The sequence below is a fragment of the Falco naumanni genome, chromosome 17 (assembly GCF_017639655.2).
Source record: "Falco naumanni isolate bFalNau1 chromosome 17, bFalNau1.pat, whole genome shotgun sequence".
Taxonomy (NCBI): Eukaryota; Metazoa; Chordata; class Aves; order Falconiformes; family Falconidae; genus Falco; species Falco naumanni.
The window spans coordinates 1,871,184-1,885,060 of record NC_054070.1 but is presented as its reverse complement, the minus strand read 5'-3'; the positions used below and the strand labels follow the sequence as shown (position 1 = coordinate 1,885,060).

General features: G+C 65.9%; 1 protein-coding gene across 6 annotated transcripts in view; it reads left to right on the top strand.

Annotated features, from left to right (window-relative positions):
* NAV1 (neuron navigator 1) overlaps window positions 1-13,877 on the top strand; it is a 60,990-nt gene that overhangs the window by 39,207 nt on the left and 7,906 nt on the right. For 2 of the 6 annotated variants that reach the window (XM_040616756.1, XM_040616755.1), the window contains exons 6-19: window positions 6,984-7,122; window positions 7,315-7,612; window positions 8,033-8,726; window positions 8,825-9,280; window positions 9,485-9,526; window positions 9,704-9,855; window positions 10,539-10,709; window positions 11,277-11,329; window positions 11,504-11,527; window positions 11,621-11,698; window positions 11,879-11,962; window positions 12,146-12,257; window positions 12,883-13,004; window positions 13,424-13,432. In XM_040616756.1, coding sequence (XP_040472690.1) covers window positions 6,984-7,122; window positions 7,315-7,612; window positions 8,033-8,726; window positions 8,825-9,280; window positions 9,485-9,526; window positions 9,704-9,855; window positions 10,539-10,709; window positions 11,277-11,329; window positions 11,504-11,527; window positions 11,621-11,698; window positions 11,879-11,962; window positions 12,146-12,257; window positions 12,883-13,004; window positions 13,424-13,432 — 2,434 coding nt within the window. Of the gene's footprint in view, window positions 1-4,194; window positions 4,263-6,983; window positions 7,123-7,314; window positions 7,613-8,032; window positions 8,727-8,824; window positions 9,281-9,484; window positions 9,527-9,703; window positions 9,856-10,538; window positions 10,710-11,276; window positions 11,330-11,503; window positions 11,528-11,620; window positions 11,699-11,878; window positions 11,963-12,145; window positions 12,258-12,882; window positions 13,005-13,423; window positions 13,433-13,877 lie in introns of those variants that run through there. The other 4 variants (XM_040616760.1, XM_040616757.1, XM_040616758.1 and 1 more) reach the window with 4 other exon arrangements.

The following is a 13,877-nucleotide window of genomic DNA, read 5'->3' as shown; positions in this document are numbered from 1 at the left end:
GTCCTTGGAGCTGATCAAATACCCACAGTGGCAGAACCCTGTGGGGATGCCCAGGCTGAGCTCATCCTGCCCCTCTGGCGGGGCACGGTGTTGCCAGGCCTGATCCTGCCATCCCCAAGCATGGGGATGGGAGAGCGGAGAGGGAGCGAGCAGGGCTGGCTGCTGAGTCAGCGCCTTCTTGCTGCGGTGGCTGCAGGAGCGCTGATGATCTGTGTGCACTGCAAGGCCTTGGGCATGCAGGCATCGCTCTGGAGCTGGTCCCTGTGGCTGTGCACGTCCCCTGGGGCTTTCAGTGCTCTGGGGAAGTGCTCAGGTAAGCCCAGAACCGCTGTGATTTGGGGGTGTCCTTTTGGGCCTTGTTTTTCATTGTGGATGGAAAGGGAGTAGCACTGCAGCCCACCTCAGTGGTGGCAGCATCTGCACCCCCATCAGCCGGGTACTGTCCTGACTGTTCATGGGTATGAAATGGAGCCGTGGCAGCAGCCTTTGGTGTTGGGACCGCGGGGTGCCGTGCAGCTCAAGGGTCAGCACGTGTGTCCAGTTCATGGTACTCCCTGGGCACTGTCCCATGCCACCGCGATGGTGCTGCTGGCAGCTGGGCGCTGCAGAGCCTGTGGTCCCCTCCAGCAGGGCTGGGGGCTGCCAGCCGCATCCCCCCAGGAGGGATGCTCTTGAGCGGGCACCCGCTGTGCTCCGGCTGGCCTGGCTCCGGCTTCCTCGCAGCTACTTGAGCTCGGTGCAGCCCGGAGGCGGGAGCAGATGTTTGGCTTGGCTCCCCGAGAGCGGCAGGGGAGCGGACGCCCTCCTCTCCTGCTTCAAGCAGGATTGGCGCTGGCGCTCTGCTCCCCTCGAACGCCTCTCACTCAGCTTTGGCTGTTCCGGCCTGACCCTTTGCCACCATCCCAGCGAGCCTGTGAAGTCATTTCTCGGAGGGGACATCCCAGGGGGCACGGCTGTGGCCCTGCACGTGGCCCGGCGTGTGTGCGGGGCCCCAGCCTGGCCGGGGGGGTGGCAGGGGGGCGGCTGGGGAAGTGGTGTTGGATAAATCCTCGCTGCATTGTGCTGTGTGCTGGGGCTCGGTGGGGTTCCTCCCTCCAGCTGGGGATGGACAGGGGATGGTCCCAGAAAGGCACCGCCACCCCTGAAGCACCCCTCCTCCGTGCTGCGTTCCAGCCAGCTCCTTGTTTTGGGGTTTGGGTCAGGGCACCCGGTGGTGACCCCCGGCGCCTGGGGCTGCCTGGGCTGGGCTGCTGTGGCAGCAGCTGCATGGAGCATGTCTTGGGAAGGGGCTCCTGGGGTTGTGGGGCTCAGGGGGTGCAGGGCGCTCAGGGGTCAGTGCACGCCCAGGGTTTGGAAAGCTGCTGGCCTCTGCGGCCGCTGGTGGGGCTGGGTGCGGACGCGGAGCAGAACTGAGCCCAGGGCTGGACCTCGCACGCCCACGTGCCCTGGAGATTGCTGCTCCGGGGGGTCTGCCCCCAGACCTGGCTGCCCACCCGCTTGCTGCTCAGGATCTGGCTTTGCTGCTTGCCCTGTGCTGCCTGTGATGGGGCCCGGCCACTGCAGGCAGAGGTGTCTGAGGCCACTGGCTTGTCCAGACAACGGGAAAAATAGGAATTTCGCAAGCAGGCTGAGTCACACCGCTCCCCCACCCCGGCGCTGCCCTGGGACTCTCTGGCCGCTGCACGCAGCCGCTGAAGCCCACCATGCCGCCACGGTGGCCACGAGCAAGGCTTCATGTGCCACCATTTCCAAAACAGCTGGAGATCCCCACATGGGGACACACTTCCGCCGGGGTTTCAGGGTGGGTCAGGGGGTGACCCTGCGTTGTCCCCTCGCCCCGCAGCGGGGCTGGCTGAGCTCAGCAGCCCCGCTGGCGTGGTGGCCAGGCCTGTGGTTGGGGTCCACGGCTGATCTCATTGCCGCGGGCAGGCGCGTGCTGGCTGACACCCCCCCGGCATCAGCCTGGCTGCCTCGGGGAAATCAGACCCTGCTATTACTGTGGTTGACAGCGCAGAGCTGGAGCAGAAGTGCAGCCTGGCCACGGCCCCCCCTCGCAGGAGCCACGCACGCTCTGGGTTGGCGTGGGGGGAGTCCCCTGGGGACCTGGGGGGCCGGGGACCAGAGGCAGTGCTGCCTGGAGGACAGGGAACTGGACCAACTGCTGGGATGTGATGCTGATTCTCTTCTGTTGGGTGAGCTTGGGCGAGTCAGATCCCTTCCCTGCCTCAGTTTCCCCATCTGTAAGGTCCTTGCAACTCCCTGTTCCTTTGAGCACGGCTTCCATGAAGGGTGCCGGATCCCGGTACCCAGAATGGAAGCGGGAAGCACCCGGGGTCGGGGAAGCCTGGCCTGCGGCAGGGGCTGGCGCTATTTGGGGGTGGGGGGGTACCTGGGGGTTTGGGGGGGGGGGGTGTCCTGGAGGGTACACAGGGGTTTGGGGAGGGTCTGAGGAGGACTCAGAGGAATCTGGGTATCCTGTGAGTCTGTGGGGATCTCAAGGAGTATTGGGGGGGGTTGGGGGCTGTTACAGGGGCATGGGGTGTGTGCAGGGAGCTGTGGGGATCCTGAGGGAGGAGGTTGCGGGTGTTGTGATGCCCTGTGGCAGTTCCTGAGGTGGATGTGAGGGGGAAGCAGAGCCACCCCTGCCCATGCCTGCGGGGAGTCCCCAACCCCCCGATCGTGATTTATGAAGCTAATTGTTTTTTCTGCCCCATTAAGTGGAGTAGAAGGAGAGGGAGGGGAGAGCCCTGGCTGTGCCTCCTCACAGGTCCTGTGAGGTCCTGCCACGGCTGCAGGAGGCTGTGATGGGGGATGCTGGTGACATGTCTGCAGAGCCCCCTCAGTGCCATTGAGCCGCTGATGTGGGGCGTGGAGACCCCCCGTGCAAGCCCCATATTTCCTCCCCTGCAGCGGCCACGGCAGAGCAGGAGGAAGGGGCCAGGGCAGACCAAGGGGGCCTCACTGGTCCAGGGTGGGCCTCAGGGCAACGGCAGGGATCCAGCAGCACCGCCCGGCAGGGGCACGAGTGCCGGGGGCCCGGCTGGTGCCGGCCGTCGGTCTGGCCTGCGGGCAGGTGCCCGTGCGGGGCGAGATGGATGGGCTGGGGGTGCCCGTGCAGGGCGAGATGGATGGGCTGGGGGTGCCCCCTGCGCGGGGCTCGGTACCGGTGCCAGCCGGTGGGGCTGCTGCCGCTGACCGCGATTCTCTGACCCTGGCTCTGGCGGGGCCGAAGCTGCCCTTCGGCGGCGGCCGCTGTGCCGGGCCGTGCGGGGCTGCGCCCCCGGCCACCCTGCGAGCCCCGCGTCCGGGTTCGGGCCCCGGGGGAGCCGGGGCTGCCGCTGCGAGCGCTGCCGGCGCGGCGGAGGGGAGGGAACGGGCGGCGCCGGGCTGGGGGGCGGCGGAGGGCGGTGCTGGCCGGGCCGGCTGCCCGCGGGACCCCGAACGGCGGCAGTGGCACCGGGGGCTGCGGGCGGGGGGCGGGCAGGGGGCCGTGCTCGGCGGGGGGCAGAGGCGGCGCCTTGCCGCGCCGGGGCGGGCGCGAGGAAGGAATGACCGATGTCCCAGCCCGCGGGGACCGGGCCTGTTCCGCCGAGGCTGCCGTTAACCCTCTGCCCGCCGGGGCCGGGCTGGCCCCGTGTCCCCGCAGTCCCCGGGCCGGCGGGGACCCTGCCCCGCGGCGCTCCCGCTCTGCTGCGCGTGCGAGAGAAACAAGGACAGAAAGGGGCTTTTTGGTCGATGAGGCGCGGGGCGGCGTGGGTGCCCCGGCCGGGGCTGGGCTGGGCTGCGGGGGCCGCCGACTCCCCGGGACCCTCGGCCGGAGGTGGTGCCGTCGGGGAGGAGGAATGGGGGGCGTTGAGGGGCGCTGGGGCCAGGCTGGGGGATGGCCTGGGGGGCACTGGTGCTGCGTGTGGGGATGTGAGTGTGGGCTGGGGGCAGCTGGGGGACCCGGGCTGAGACTGGGGGGGGGGGGGGGGGGGGGGGGGGGCGGTGGGGGCATGCTGGGCTGAGGGGCAGCAGGGACAGGGGTGGGAGTTCATGGGCTGGACTGGGCGGCCCTGGGGCCGGGTCCCCGAGCCCCTCCCGGCGGGGGTCGGGGGGCGGTCGGCGGTAGCCGGGCTGCGGCCGCTGCCGCTTTAAGGCGCGGGCAGCGCGGGGCGGTCCCGCCGCCGCCCCTCCCGCCCGCCCCGGCGGGGCCGCGCTGCCGCGGGCAGCACCATGCTGCGGGCGGGGAGGCCGCGCCGCGCCCCGCGCCTGGCCAGCAGGTACCGTACGGGCACGGACGGCCCCGCACCGGCACCGGGCGCGGCGGGTAGGGCGCGCTGCGGGCGGGCGGGCGGGCGGCCGGAGCCCGGCCCCGGCAGACAAAGCCGCGCGCCCCGGGGCCGCACCGCGGGCGGTGCTTTGTCTCGGCCACGCCGCGGGGGGGAAGGGGGGACCCGGGCAGCGCGGCTCCGCCCGGCACCGCTGCATCGGGGCGGCTCCCCGCGGCCGGGAGCGGGGCGCGACCCCCCCCGCCCAGTCCCCCGCCTCACACCTGCAGCGCGGCTGGGCCGGGCTCCCGCAGCTCCGGTACCCCGGGCCGGCGGAGCTGACCCCGCCGGGGCGGGGCGGGCGGCGGTGCTGCGTGCCCACCTGGGGGCTCCGGAGCGGGGCACGCCTGGGCCGGGGCGGGAGCGGAGCATCCCTGCGCAGCTGCTCGCACGGTGGCCTGGGCCGGGTCCGTCCCCCGCAGCCGCCTCCCCGGGCCGGGGCCGGGGCCGGGTGTGCGTCGCCGGTGCCGGGGAGCACCGCAGGACGGTCATGCTGCCGCAGCCCCCACCTCGCTGCTGCTGCTGTCCTTGGGCATCCCTTCCTTGGGCATCCCTTCGCTGGGAGCTGTCAGGGGTGTGGGGCTTGCGGTTGTCCCGATGCATTGCTGCCTTCAGGGTGGGTTTGGTGCGGTGCCGGCTGAAGGGAGGTGGGAAATTGCTCTGTGTAAGATGGAGGGGCTGGAGCACAAAGCAGGAATTGAGTTTTGCCCCCCAGCGTAACACTGCGGCGTCGCTGCCCCCTGTTTGGGGTCTGTGGGTGGCACTTGGGTGGCCTCGGCTGGCAGGGACCGGGGTGCCAGGCACCGAGAACTGGTATTTGCCAAGGAGCTGTCAGTGCTGTGGTGCAGCCTGATTTGAGGCTTTCCTTGCTGTGCCGGCTACAGCATACGTGTGCCAGTTTTGAGGAGCCCTCAGTGTGCCAGCCACGTGCCCCATAAGAGAGCCAGAGACATCCCACAGCGGGCAGCTGGCCCCCAGGCTTCACCCCAGGGCTTGAGTGCTCTTGGATCTTATCTGTCACCTTCTGTGTTGACCTTCCTTAGCATGGGATTGCTAAGGAGGATCCGGGGCCACCTCCTGCCCCAGTTCAGCCCCGGACCCTGTGCCTGTTTCACCAGGGCTCTCCAGATGCCTGGTGCCAGGGTGGCAGGGGCTTCCCGTGCAAGGCTGGGAGAGCATTTGAGATGTGCCCTGTCGGGCCACTAAAGCCAAACTGAAGAGACCCAGCACTGCGTTTGGTCACAGCCATGCGCCCACAGGATGCAGCCCACAGGAGCCATGCCTTGCTCCCAGTGCTGCCTGCTTCAAGGGTGATGCTGACACAGGAGAGGAGCATTGTTTCATGCTCTGGGGTGGAGATTTCTGTCCCAGTGAGAAGTCACCCTCAGCACCAGGGGCTGGTGGTGGGAGATGCTTGGAGCCAGGCAACCCATCAGCACATCCCGGGCATGTGGTCATAATTAAATCCCATCCTGAGCAGCAGAGCCTGTGGGGCTCTGTTGCAAAAGCTGCTGTGGGGATGCAGGGGGCTGTGTCCATCCTGGCTCTGGCCAGTCCCCGATGTCTGGGAAGAACAGGGTACATGGGGCTGGTTGGAGAGGGTGCTGGAGCTGCCTGTGTCGCTGTATCCTGGGGTTTGGGCATCCCAGAGGGGATGGTGGTGGCTGCAGCTTGTGTCCTGGCACCCTGGTTGGCAGGGACACCCAGCAGGTGCCCTCTCCTCTGCCAGGCCACACTGTCCTGTCCCCAGCTCAGTCAGGGGTCACAGTGTCACTTGGGTGATGCTAAGCAGATTCCCCAGCTGCTGGGGCTCTGGTGCTTGCTGGGCTCTTGCATCTCTGTGGCCCCAGTGTAAGGGACTGGGCCTGGCCACAGCCCCTCAGCTTTGCTCCCCTCTCCTACACCGCTGCTTGTCTCCCCCAGCCTCTTGCAGCCCCCTCGGAGGCTGCAGGGCCTCGCTGACCTACTCAGCTGCTGACCTGAAAGGGGCCGTGCTCATCCTGCTGGAAAATGCTCTGTGCCTGTCTGTGCTGGATCGCCCTCGGCACAGCCCTGTGCTGCGGGGCTGGCCGGGCCCGGGGGGTGCGTAGGCAGCTGCTGCCCCGGCACGGTGCAGACTGATGGCCCTGCAGATGGGCTCGCGCACGGTCCGCTGCGCCCCCAGCACGGAGCAGCTGCCCTGGCATAGCAGCGGTGCCCGTACCTGCTGCCTCTGCCTGCTGCGGATGCTGGCTGCTGGAGGGGGGGAGCAGAGTGCGTCGAGGCAGTGGGTGGGGGCCACCCGAGGAAGGGTGGATGCTGCGGGGCGGCTGGTTTGTTTTCTCCAGCCAGTCCCTGCCCTTTCCAGCGATGCTCCAGACCCGCTCAGCGGGGCCCGTTGCAGGGGGCTTGGTACCAACTGCAGTGCTGCCAGCCCTGCCAGCGTGGGTACTGGCCTCCCCATGCTGCACAGACACCCTCCATGGTCCAACCTCCCCCCGCAGCGGGGTCACTGGGCCTGGTGTGCTGATGGGGCACCAAGCCTGTGCCAGGCTGGAGCCCACTGCAGCCCTGCAGCAGGTGCTACTGGTAGCTTAGGTTTGCGCCCCGCAGCCCCTGGAGCGGGGAAATCCCGCAGTGCCGGGCAGAGCTGGGGCTGGCAGGGTGGGTCTGATGCTGTCTCTGCTCTTGCAGCTGGGATGAGAGCAGCTCCATCAGCAGCGGCCTCAGCGATGCCTCTGACAACCTCAGCTCGGAGGAGTTCAATGCCAGCTCCTCACTCAACTCCCTGCCCTCCACCCCCACCGCCTCGCGCAGGAACTCGGCCATAGCGGTAGGTGCCTGTGGCACCCAGACCCTTCCTGGGATGCCGCTGGTCTATGGAAAAGAGGGGATGGAGGGTGCTGGCGTGGAGGAACTGAGGCATGGCATAGGGTGACAGTGCGTCCCTCTCCCAGCTGGTCGGTGCTCTCTGGGGAGTTTGGGGTGGGTGCCAGGAGCGCCCCTGACTCCGCTCTGCCCACAGCTACGCACGGACTCGGAGAAGCGCTCGCTGGCAGAGAGCGGGCTGAGCTGGTACTGTGAGGGCGACGACAAGGCACCCAAGAAGCTGGACTACGACAGCAGCAGCCTCAAGATGGAGCACGGCTCCTCCAAGTGGCGGCGGGAGCCCTCGGAGGGCGGTGAGGAAGGGCCCAAGGGTGGTGAGCTGAAGAAGCCCGTCAGCCTGGGCACTCCTGGCTCCCTCAAAAAGGGCAAGACCCCTCCCGTGGCCGTGACCTCCCCCATCACCCACACGGCCCAGAGCACCCTCAAAGTGGCAGGTGAGACCCAGTTCATGCAGGGTCCAGCTGCTCTGACGGGGAGAGGGTTGGGTGGCACCTCTGTGTGCCTTCGCTGAGCACGCTGGCCACGGGATTCCCAGAGGCAGCGCTCAGACCCAGCAGCCGGAGGTGTGCTGGAGCGGGTGGCAGGGCTGTGCATCCTTGCAGGCACGTTGTGGGTCTGGCCCCATGCTAAGCCCTGCTTGCTGGTCTGCCTGCCCCATGGCCTCGTGGCCACGTGCCGGGCTGGAGGCTAGCTGGGTGCTGAGGGCCTGGCCACGGCTCTGCCCCGAGTCCTGGGATGGTGGCATGTCCCTTCTTCATCACACCCCTGCATCTCCAGTACCACTGTCCTATCTGGACTAGTTCAATGTCCCCAAAGCCTCCAGGGACGCTAACTTGGCCTTCCCTACCCACCAGGCAAGCCTGAGACCAAAGCCACCGACAAAAGCAAGCTGTCTGTGAAGAGCACAGGCCTGCAGCGCTCCTCCTCCGATGCTGGCCGTGATCGCGCTGCTGATGCCAAGAAGCCACCCTCGGGCCTCACGCGCCCTTCAGCCTCCAGCTCCTTCGGCTATAAGAAACCAGCTCCTGCCACTGGCACAGCCACTGTGATGCAGGCTGGGGGCTCAGCCACACTTGGCAAGATCCAGAAGAGCTCTGGTATCCCCGTCAAGCCAGTCAGCGGGAGGAAAACCAGCCTGGATGTCTCCAATGCAGCCGAGCCTGGTTTCCTGGCCCCAGGGGCTCGTTCCAACATCCAGTACCGCAGCCTGCCCCGGCCAGCCAAGTCCAGCTCCATGAGTGTGACCGGTGGCCGTGGCGCAAACCGGCCAGTCAGCAGCAGCATCGATCCAAGCCTGCTGAGCACCAAGCAGGGCAGCATCTCTGTGTCACGGCTCAAGGAGCCATCCAAGATCAGCACCAGCCGTGGCACACCAGCCCCTGTGAACCAGACAGACCGCGAGAAGGAGAAGGCCAAGGCCAAGGCGGTGGCACTTGACTCTGAGTGTGGGACGCTGAAGAGCGTCAGCTCACCTGAGAGCACACCGAAAGCCCAGGCCAACCTCCCGCCAGCAGCCAAGGTGGCCGAGCTGCCCCCCACGCCTCTCAGGTACGATCCTTCCACCTTTGAGGGCAGCAGGTGCCCAGCACCCAGCTGTGCCCAGCACTCCAGTCTCACCTGCTTCCTTACCTGATTTCCCCCTCTAGAGCGGCTGCCAAGACCTACGTGAAGCCTCCCTCACTGGCCAACTTGGACAAGGTCAACTCCAACAGCCTGGACTTGCCCTCCTCCAGCGAGCTGCAGCCCCCACACACTGCCAAGCTCCAGGACCTGCACCCAGCTGGTGGGCACCTCGCGCCCTGCTTCAGCCCCAGTCCTGCCCCCATCCTCAACATCAATTCGGCCAGCTTCTCCCAGGGCCTGGAGCTCATGGGTGGCTTCAGTGTCCCGAAGGAGGGCAGGATGTACCCCAAGCTCTCAGGGCTGCATCGCAGCATGGAGTCCCTGCAGATGCCTATGAGCCTGCCCAGTGCCTTTTCAGGGGGCAGCACCACTACCCCAACCCCTGCTGCTGCACCCCCTGCCAGCACAGAGGAAGAGGAGGAGGAAGAGGCAGGGGAGCTGGGCTGGAGCGGGAGCCCACGGCTTGCACATCTGGACAGGTATGGCTGGAGGGAGGGCACAGGGCTGCTGGGGCACCTCCCTGCGCTCAGATCCCTCCCTGCCATCCTGCTGCGACCTTTGCCTGCTTTGGAGGCTCTTCCTGCTACATTTCTGGGGAAAAGCTCCCTGTCCCCGCAGCTCAATCCCCATGGCACCTTCCCTCATCTGTGCAGGGATGTCACTGATCTTTCCTTCCCTTCCAGTGCCAACCGCGACAGGAACACGTTGCCCAAGAAAGGGTTGAGGTAAAAGAGCCCAAGTGACTTTTGGATGGCGCTGGGGAGGGAGGGTGGGCGTGTGGAGCTTTCTGCAGGGGGCTGGTGGTGCCCTCCATGCCGGAGAGGCTGGGCTGCAGCGCAGTGGGCAGGAGCCAGGATGGTGCTGGTCCACTTCACCATGCCTGTCTCTGCTCCGCTCCCCAGGTACCAGCTCCACTCCCAGGAGGAGGCCAAGGAGCGGCGCCATTCGCATGCCATCAGCAGCGGGCTCCCTGAGTTGGACGACCAGCAGGAGCTGCCCTCGCCCCCTGCCCTCCCCATGGCGCTGGTTGGGAAAGGTCCGCTCACCAGCATCGGTCAGTGCCCTCTGCTGCCAGTCCCCTTCTGCTTGCAACAAGCCCTGTCCCTCCTGCTCCCCATCACCCTGTGCTCCCCATGTGACTTGCTGATGTTGCCCCGGGTGCTGCTTTTTTCCATGACACTCCCAGCGGCCCTGACACTCAGCGCCTGGTGCTTTTGGCCCATCGAGGTGCTGGGTTGTGCCCAGGGGCCAGGCATGTTCATCACCTCCACCTTCAGGGCATCCTGGGGCTCTGGCCACAACTCTCTGCTCCTCTGGGGGTGCCTGGCAGGGCAAGGGGTCAGCCCTGCCCTGCTCTTGGCAGGACCTACGTGTTCTTGGAGGGTTTGGAGGGTCCAGGCAGACAGGTTTGGGCTGCTGGTGGGGGGCAGCAGGTGTTGAAGTCCTCCACTTCTGCACCCACAGGTGATGGGCTCTGGCATGGTGGTGCCCACTTTGCCCTGGGGTGATGGATTTGTTTCTCAGCCCTGTGGTAACCTTGGTGCTGGCGTCCACATCTTCCCAGTGTAAATCTGCATTTTAGCTTTCCCTCAGTCTCTCCCTGCTTTGGGACCATGATTCCTGCTTCCTCTCTGCATCCCAGCTCTTGTGGATTGCTTCCAGCCCTGCTTCCCCATCCCAGTCCCAGGTTCCCTGGTGTGATTCTGACCCTGCCTCTCCCCTGCCTTCTCCTTGTAGTGAGCCCCACTGCCACCGCAACCCCACGGATCACCCGCTCCAACAGCATCCCCACACACGACTCCACCTTCGAGCTGTACAGCACGTCCCAGATGGGCAGCACCCTCTCCCTGGCCGACAAGCCCAAGGGCATGATCCGCTCGGGCTCCTTCCGGGACCCTGTGGACGATGGTGAGAGTGTGCTGCACTCCTGCCCAGGTGGAGGGGGCTCTTGGGGGCGGCGACAGGACTCCCCGCACACTTGTCCCTTCCTTTTGGATCTGCTGCAGCACTGTTGGATGAGTTGGTGCATCCAGTCCTCAGCATCAGAGGAGGGGACAGCAGCCCTGAGGGGCCTGGTAGACCCCTCTGCTCTGGGCTACAGCCCACCCTGACCACCGTGGGTACCCTGTGGCCCTGGGTTGGCCCCAGGGTGTTGTGGCACTGGGGACACAGGGACCCAAGCAGCCAGGGGGAGTGGCAGAGCACCTGGGCTCAGCCAGAGAGGAGGGTGCAGGTGGAGGGTGCTCCCCCCACCCTGCTGCACACCGTGTGCCGAGGGAGGTCATCAGCCACACACTGAGAAACAGGCAGTGCTGAGCAGCTGCCATCCCACCCTCTGCCTCCCCTGGCCCCCCCACAGAGCCCCCCCTCCACTGGGAGCTCCGTCCTCTGCACCCTGCTATGCCCTGCACCTGCAGCCATGGGGATGCTGCTGGCCCGGGGCACCCTGACGGGCTGGGTTTTATTCTGTTGCAGTTCATGGATCGGTGCTGTCCCTGGCCTCGAGCGCGTCCTCCACCTACTCCTCCGTAAGAGCTGCCTCTGTGCTGCGCTGCTTTGTGCATGGCTGGTGGGGGCCTGGGTGGGAAGGGGGGGGGGGGCTCTGTGCATGCCTCTGCCTTGCGCCAAGCCTGCCCGTGCCTCGCTGCCCTCCTGACTGCCTGCCTCTGTCTGTCTGTCTCCCTCTGCTCTCGCACTGCCAGGCTGAGGAGAAGATGCAGTCTGAGGTGAGCCCGCACCCTCTGCTCGTCGCCTGCCCCTGCCACCGTGGCGAGGGTGAGCAGCTGGCCCCTCTCACTGCCTCTGCTCTCTCCCCACAGCAAATCCGCAAGCTGCGCCGTGAGCTGGAGTCCTCGCAGGAGAAGGTGGCCACCCTGACGTCCCAGCTGTCTGCTAACGTGAGTCCCTGTGGGACCTGCTGCAGGACACACCGCTCTGTGTCCCTGCAGTGTGTGGGGCTGGTGCTGCCCTGCGCCCACCAGAGCCTTGGGTTCCCCTTTCCAGCCTCTCGTGTCCCACACCTGGCAGAGGGTGCTCACCCAGGCGTGGGTGCTCACCTGTTTCTCCACTTCTCCCAGGCCAATCTGGTGGCAGCTTTTGAGCAGAGCCTGGTGAGCATGACATCCCGCCTGCGGCACTTGGCAGAGACCGCTGAGGAGAAGGTGGGCACTGTTGGGGTGCCGAGTGGGTACTGGGGGTTACTGGTGGTCCCGGAGGGTGCTCTTGGTGCTGGGGGATGCTGGACTTTGGTGAACCTGCTGTGACATTGCCCATCCCAGTGGTGCTCTTGAGGTGGGCCCTGTGCTGCTGGGACACACTGTACAGCTCCTGGCTCTGCTCCCCAGGACACTGAGCTGCTGGACCTGCGAGAAACCATTGACTTTCTGAAGAAGAAGAACTCGGAGGCCCAAGCTGTGATCCAGGGTGCACTGAACGGCACTGATGTCACCCCCAAAGGTAAGGTGCTGCAGCCCTCCCACCGCAGGGATGCAGCCCTTCCTCAGCTACTCGCCCAAACCCAGCTGGGCTGTGCCTGCCTGGAGCTGCCCAGAGCACATCTCGCTCATAAGGTGTTCACATGGGAGGCGGCGTCCCCTGGGCAGCAGCTCTTCCCCTCCTGGGACCCCTGAGCATCTGAAGCCAGGGTTGTACAGCCAGAGCTGTCACTGCAGGAGATCTTGGCACTGGTGTGGGGACGGGGTGGTTGTCCTCCCTGGGGCACTTCTCACTGGGCCCTTTGCTGACAGCCCAGTTTTGGCTGCTGATCTTGACTTTGTTCCCGTTGAGTGCTGTTCCTAGTCCTGAAACCACAATGTGAGTGCAAGGTGCTGGCAGGGAGGTGGCCTGGGACAGGAGCAGAATGATGTACACCCTGGGCATCTCCCTAGAGTTGGAGGCGGCGCCCATGTAGTGTCTGAGCCCCTTGTTGTCTTACCAGGTGGCTCCGAAAGCTCAGAAGGTGTTTGGGTGTGAGCAGGGAAGCTGTGCAGGGCGGGGAGTGCAGGTGGCTCTGGCACTGGGGCAGACACAATTTGCTGATACCTCCTTTTCTGATCTCTCCTGCTTCTCTTGCTGGTCCTAGAGCTGCGCATCAAGCGGCAGAACTCCTCTGACAGCATCTCCAGCCTCAACAGCATCACCAGCCACTCCAGCATTGGCAGCAGCAAGGACGCTGATGCGAAGAAGAAGAAGAAGAAGAGCTGGGTGGGTTGGGCAGGGCGCTGGCAGGAGTGGGGCTTGGGGAGCCACTGGCAGGGTCTGGCTGGGGTCAGCCCCACAAGCCAGCTGCTTCTTGGTCTGCCGTGGCATGGTGGTGTTTGTCTCCTCTGTCCCCTGGGGACAGCACTGATGAAGAGCGTGTAGCCACCATGGATTGTGTTTTGGTGTGTTGGCCAGGACTTCTCCAGCCCCTCTGGGAGTTCTCCAGCCCTGGTCCTGCACGCCTGCTCCCTTGTTTTTTCCTCCCGTCTCCTGCCCCTGCAGGCTCTGGCAGTGCAGGGGGCCGGACACCTCGGCCAGGCAGCCCCTTCCCTGCACCAGACAGCTCAAAGCTGGATGCACAATTAAGTCTTGCTTTGTTTTGTTTCTCTCCCGCTATGCTGACCTCAACTCTTTTTTTCCAGGTGTATGAGGTAAGTCCTGTGCCGTCCCTTCCACCACGTGCCATGCCCTGCCAGGGGCCTTGCTCCATTTTTCGGGAACGGTGCTCATGACACTACCCATCCCATCCATCTCACTGGCACTAACCCCCCGCATGGGCCATCCGGGGCCCCCAGCCAGACTGTGTGCACCTTGGCTGCTTCATTTGATGTTAAGGCCAAAACATGCATCCACGTGGACGGGCTGAACTGCCCCAGGTGGCTCTGAGGCAGCAGGAAGGGCTTGGATGGGGACCTGTCCCGTGGATGGGGACAGTCCCCTTCTTGCCTGGGGAAGGCAGGTATTGTCCTGGCTCCCTGTGGCTAGATCTTTTTGGACGGGCACCTCACTGCAGCCCTGCCCGTGGCACCGGTGTGTGGTGCTGCCTATCTCTGCATTGCCAGGGCTGGCCTGACGTGGCCCCAAATGGCTCTGTCC